General features: G+C 40.2%; 1 protein-coding gene across 1 annotated transcript in view; it reads left to right on the forward strand.

Annotated features, from left to right (window-relative positions):
- Positions 1 to 6,647, forward strand: part of SYNJ1 (synaptojanin 1) — a 102,476-nt gene that overhangs the window by 81,542 nt on the left and 14,287 nt on the right. The window contains exons 22-24 of the mRNA XM_023517447.1: positions 916 to 1,078; positions 4,571 to 4,780; positions 4,911 to 5,054. Of these exons, the coding sequence (XP_023373215.1) occupies positions 916 to 1,078; positions 4,571 to 4,780; positions 4,911 to 5,054 (517 nt within the window). The remainder of the gene's footprint in view (positions 1 to 915; positions 1,079 to 4,570; positions 4,781 to 4,910; positions 5,055 to 6,647) is intronic.

Below are 6,647 nucleotides of genomic sequence, written 5' to 3' on the forward strand. Positions count from 1 at the left end.
AGTAGCTGGGACCACAGGTGCCCACCACAACACCTGGCTACTTTTTCGTTGCAGCCATCATTGTTGTTTGGCTGGCCCAGGCTGGATTTGAACCCGCCACTTTAGGTGTATGTGGCTGGCGCCTTGGCCACTTGAACCACAGGCTCCAAGCCTATATGGGTTTTAAATGAGAGATTCTTTCTAGTGCAAAATCTATTTATCCTTGATTGTGGAGCCTTAATGGTTATTGGCAAGTTTTTTATAAGTATTTTTAAATACATTGACAGTAGGTGGTATAATTTGATTTTAAAGTGGTGTTGTTTTAGATTATACTTTAGGCTAAAAGCCACTCAAATGTATAGGAAAGACAGAGTGCTGGTTCCATAGGTAGCAGTCATTCTGTTTTTAGAATGATTAGTTTTTGTTAAAGCTTTAAAATGGTCTTTAGTTCCCTCAATATTCTTCTGCCATTTGAAATGCTAAAACTGTACAGGTTAGTATAGAGTAGCTGATGGCACAGCAGCTACATATGCCAAGGTAAGAATAAGAAATGTATGCTAAAGGTGTTTTTACTGTCTCATTTGTAATTGTTTCATGCAGAAACAATTACTTAATCTCTGGATTTAAATCAAAAATTACATAGAAAACTTATGAGTGAATTTACATGTGGCCAGGAAAAGATAATAGCTGTAGCAAAGGAAACTTGAATCTGTGGCAGCCTAGAAAAAGACCTTTGTTTATCAACGCTGGCTTCTGGCTTTTAAAAGAGACCTTTAAACTAGTTGAAGATTTAATATATGTGAAGGAATTAGGTTGACTTGAGTCTTAGTTAACTGTCTCTACCATTGCATTTTATAGTAAGCAGTCCTTTTATTCCAAAATGGTTAAATTTCATGTTAATGAATTTTAATTTTATTATTTTTTTTATTCAACTAGTTATTGAATCGGACTATAACTATTACTTTAAAAAGTCCAGACTGGATCAAAAATTTGGAAGAAGAAATGAGTTTAGAGAAAATTAGCATTGCGTTACCATCATCAACAAGCTCTACCCTGCTTGGTGAAGATGCCGAGGTCACAGCAGATTTTGATATGGAAGGTTTGTTTATTAAATTCATTTATGCCTATAGTTCTAGATCAGTTTTCTTTCTGTCTGTAAAGCCATAATACCTAGGTTTATCTTTCTTCTTCTTCTTGAGGCACACATAGCAGTATTAACTAGAATTTACTTCACATTGTATTATGTTTGTTTTGCTTATAATTAACCTTTAAAAGTATTTGCTATTCTACCATTAAATATTAAGACTTTTACAAATATTAGCTTACCAGGCATGGTGGCTCACACCTGTAATCCTAGCACTCCTGGAGGCTAAGGCAGGTGGATTGCCTGAGCTCACATGTTTGAGACCAGCCAGAGCAAGAGCAAGACCCCAGCTCTAAAAAATAGCCAGGCATTGTGGTAGGTGCCTATAGTACCAGCTACTTGGGAGGCTAAGTCGAGCAAATCTCTTGAACCCAAGTGTCTTAGGTTGCTGTGAGCTATGATGCTACAGCACTCTACTGGGGGCAACAAAGTGAGACTATGTCTCAAAAAAAAAAAAAGTCCCACAAATATTAGCTTATATTTCTGTGTGATAAGAACTCAAATTGGTATTTTTGGTGAGTGGTTTAGTCTAAATATTTAAAGTGAAGGTAAAAAACTAGAAGTTCCAAGTGGATATTCTAACAGCAGAAATGTGTTTAAAATAATTGTTACAAAAGGTAGTCTTTTCCAACATAATTAAAAAGACTCAAAGTGGCTAGGAGCACATACATTTGAAACTGAAGCTGTCCGTATAAATGTAACCATTTAATTGGGACAGGTTATCTGGATATAACAATTTCCTTAAACATGGTTAAACAATGCATTTTTTTTTTTTTTTTTTTTTTCTGAGACAGAGCCTCAAGCTGTCCCCCTGGGTAGAGTGCTGTGGCATCCCAGCTCACAGCAACCTCCAACTCCTGGGCTCAAGCGAGTCTCCTGCCTCCGCCTCCCAAGTAGCTGGGACCACAGGCGCCCGCCACAACGCCCGGCTATTTTTTGGTTGCAGCCGTCATTGTTGTCTTGGCGGGTCCGGGCTGGGGATTCGAACCCGCCACCTTAGGTGTACGTGGCTGGCGCCTTAGCCGGTTGAGCTATAGGCGCCGAGCCAACAATGCATTTTTTTAATGCTGTGTGCTGTATCATCCTTGTAAGGAAGGGAGAGTAGTCAGTGGCATCTTCTATCACAGAGAGATGAGAAATGAGGACAGAAACATGTCCTGGTGGAATAACAGAGAGGAAAACTGTTAGTGACATTTATGAGAATAATTTCAGTGGAGTGATGAAGCCAGATGGTGACAAATTGGTATGGATGGAAAGTGAAGGCGTGGAGAGGGTGTTGGTAGACAACTCTTCAAAAAGGTTTGGCTGAGATTGGGGAAAAAGAGAAAAGAGGGCAAGTGCTCAAGGAGATAGGGGATCCAGGCATAGTTATTTTTAAATGGGAGAGGCTTGAGAATGCTTAGGGCTGATGGGAAATTGTTGGTAGAGGGAGAAGAGTTGCCAATATTGGGGAAGGGCAGGGCTCAATTAGAGCAAGGTCACTGAGAAAACTGGAGTGGATAGGACCCATTTGTCATCTGCAAATACCTGAGTGCCAACTACATGATGAGACTCAGGCTTGGGACATACTTTTTCAGAGGGTGTTCCCTTCTTGAGACTCCTCTTTTCTCTGGGAAGGGGTAAGTGTTGAAGTTACCTGCAGTGAGTCAACCCACAGTTTCAGAAGAGCTGAGAAGCTTTGAGCTAAAATTCCTGAGGAGAGGGGGTGAGGGGGCGAGCCAACCAGGAAATGTCATGGAATTGCTCAGAAGCTTTGGGAGCCCAGAAGAGACAGAAGCACACGTTGAACGTGACTTCTGTCATCTGGACTGTGTTGTTTTCTTTAGCAGCAACACTTAGCAGCCCAAGTGCAACAAGGGAATGAGACAGTGGACTCAGGCAGGGGTGGAGTTTGGTCAGGCTGGTGGGACTGAAGAAGAGTGAGGTAGGGAATTGTTGAGGTAAAGAACTGTAGAAGCTGAAGCTAGACACAGAAGAAAGCATAATCAGATGGGGGTAAGGATTAGAGAGTTCAAGCCTTGGGTCCTGATGAGGTCAAAGGAAGAAAGAATAACTGAGGGAGAGAACTGAAAGGCTGGAGGCAGTGATCAGCTTGAAGGGTCGAGTGCATGTCAAAAGTGGTGCAGTTCAGAGGGGCATATGTGTTAGAAGTGGAGGTCAGTATTAGTAAGGATGAGACCAACCAAGGGTGGGTTGTCCACATGGACTTTGATGTCATGCAGAAAGATGGTAGGACCCCACTTACCATCCCACTTTCTGCTTAGTGCTCAATGAACAAGTTCAAGAGACCAAAGTATGGAATTTGGAGATTGTTGAAGCAAGTGGAGGTAGAAGCTGTTATATAAATTCCTGATTGGCATCACCTGAAAGCAACAGGACTTTCTGTTCAGGGTTGGAAGGTTGATGTCCTGGAATTGGAATTAGGTTGGGAAAGGCATCCCAATCCCATTTTCTAAACCTAAGGAAAGTGGACACAAGGAGACTTTAGGAGAATCAATGTTTAGTTAAAGCAAAGAGGGTTTTTGTGGGCTGGGGCTTGTGCCCGGGAGGAGGGTCTCAAGAAGGTATGTGACTGCCTGAGAGCTTGTTGAGTCTAAGGCCCGGCCCAGGTTGGGTTGGGGAGCAGGGCAGTTCCAGAGAGCACAGGGGACAGGTTTGGAGGGACAGCAGGAAACCTTTGAGCCAGCTGTATGATAGCTGCTTGGGGAAGATGGAAAGGCCACCAAGTTTCCCCAGTACCACATGATTAGATGCCTGGCATCCTGTTGCTCTAAGATAAGATATCTTTACATTTTCTCTAAGAGTATTTTTACTAATTCTAGTTTTTTTACATTCCTAATATACTTAATCCACATATATTTGTAATTGCATAACATTGACATGTTTACTTTGTGTATTTTAAGCCTTTAAAACCTTAGGTGAAGGCTGGGCATGGTGGCTCACGCCTATAATCCTAGCACTCTGAGAGGTTCAGATAGGTGGATTGCCTGAGCTCATAAGTTCGAGACCAGCCTGAGCTAGAGCCAGACCCCACCTCTAAAAACATAGCTGGGCATTGTGGCAGGAGCCTATAATCCCAGCTACTCGGGAGGCTAAAGCAAGAGAATCACTTGAGCCCAGGAGTCTGAGGTTGCTGTGGGCTGTGATGCCATGGCACTCTACCAGGGGCAACAAACTGAGATTCTGCCTCAAAAAATAAAAATAAAAAATAAAAATATCTGGGCATTGTGTTGGGCACCTATAGTCCCAGCTACTTGGGAGACTAAAGTGGGAGAGTCTCTTGAGCTCAAAGGTTTGAGGTTGCTGTGAGCTGTGATGCTGAGGCACTCCATCCAGGGTGACAAAGTAAGACTCCTATATTTAAAAAAAAAAAAAAAAACTAAGGTGAAAAACAATTCTTAACAAAGTTAAAATGGCAGTATCTTTGATAATCTTGCTTTTCCATAGGTGATGTTGATGACTACAGTGCAGAAGTGGAGGAAATTCTTCCTCAGCATCTCCAGCCATCATCAAGTTCTGGCCTTGGCACTTCCCCAGGCTCCTCACCCCGGACTAGTCCCTGCCAATCACCTACTGTGCCAGAGGTTCCTGTACCTTCTCTTCCCGTCAGACCAAGCCGAGCACCATCAAGAACTCCTGGACCTCCAAGTGCACAGAGTGTGTTAAATTTAAATTGCACATGAACTTTATGGCCACCCTGAATATATATACATACGCACACATATAGTACCATTCCTTTCTGCCAGCAGCAACTTGGAATCTGATCTTACCTAATGTTCTGTTTTAGGTTCTCCTGTTGACGTTCAACCAGCACCTCCACTGCAGCAGAAAGATCCTGCCCAGCCCCTGGAGCCCAAGAGACCACCACCTCCCCGCCCAGTGGCTCCTCCCACCCGTCCTGCTCCCCCACAGAGGCCACCTCCACCTTCAGGTGACAGACCATTTTAGTTTCATTTCTGCTAGATTTAAAATTCTCCCCCATTCTCTTTTAAAAACATTGTATGTATTTTGCAGTCTCTAGCTTCTACATTTTGTTTTCCTCTCATTTTTGCTACTTCTCAACTTTTTTCCAAAGACTGTGATACGTATGACAGACCAGGTAGACTGCCCAGTAGATGTCCCTAACATGTTTTCATAGCTGCCTTCTCAGCCAGCATGCCAGAGATGTTTCTTTTGTTCTTGGTAATTTACTGTAGCTAGGCATATAAACTATTCTTAGGTAAAACTAGGTTTAATTTTTTTTCAAAATCCTCATTTCTGGATTTATAAGCATAAAATCATTAAAATGTACTAGTTTTGGTAAAATTTATAATAGTTGTATGTTTAAATATTCTTTAGTATTTTAATTAGTATAGTCTATGCATTGAATAATAGCTTTCTTATAGTACCTGCATACTAATATGTAATTCCTACATAATATTTGACATTATAAACACTATAGTAAATCTTTGACTTGAATTTCAATGCTCTATTTACTGTCATTTCCTTTCTGCTGCATATTTTCTTATGAACTATAAGGGGCTAGGAGTCCTGCACCTGCTAGAAAAGAATTTGGAGGTAACCACTTACATTTTTTATTATGTATGAATCTTGCTTTATTAATGTTTTGGAGTTTGATCCCTACAACTGAAAGACATTTAGGGTTTGTTTGATAAAATTCAAAGTGAATGACATTTATGCCCCAAATTACAAATAGCTCCAAACTTCGGTTATTTCCTGTTATGTTAAAGATTTGAACTTAGTTTTATTTGTGAATAGAACTAATGAGGGCTTCCATTTCCCAAGTAAATATAGTTGTACTACTCATAAGGTCTGATATACATCTTTTGATAAAGGTAGTCAATTTAGTTACAAAGACTGAATCCTCACAAGTCACAGAAATTTCAAAAGGGATGCAGGTGAATACAGAGCATTTGCCAAGATTAGTGATGCTTTAGTACCTTCCTTTTCTAGTGGAAAATCTTGCAGATTAGCAAAGTTCCTAGGAATGCAATTTAGAGTTATAATAATCATCTGGAATATCTTCCTTTGCATTTATCATAACTTGTCGCAAAACTTCATGCTTCATCTGTTTATATGAAAACTGTGATTTTATTTTTTTCAATAAGGAAACTTTTATTTACAACAGATTACTTTTTGTTTAAGTGTAATTTGTTTGACTTACATGAAAAGTCACAGAGCTTAGTTGGTGTTATACTTCTGACAAGTTTAATCCTGTTCTCAAAGAATAAAGTAGACTTTCGCAGTTTCTCAGAAGAGCTTTTTACAAATCCATTTTTAATATTACTAAGGCCCTCCATACACGTAGAGGTCTATTTCTATTCTAACTGACATGGCTCACCAATTCAGGTCTTATATGGACTGACATCACCTGTGTGTAGATTTTAATGACTTTGTGCTTACAAGGATAGCTAAATTATTTCAGCATTATAGCTTTTGCAGAATACTGCTAGGTGATAACTTTTTCATTGACTTAAAGAAAACATAGTTTCTTATTTCAAATTCCTGCTTTCATTTGTATTTT

This window comes from Otolemur garnettii, unplaced genomic scaffold (assembly GCF_000181295.1).
Source record: "Otolemur garnettii isolate 467f Iridium unplaced genomic scaffold, OtoGar3 scaffold00111, whole genome shotgun sequence".
Taxonomy (NCBI): domain Eukaryota; kingdom Metazoa; phylum Chordata; class Mammalia; order Primates; family Galagidae; genus Otolemur; species Otolemur garnettii.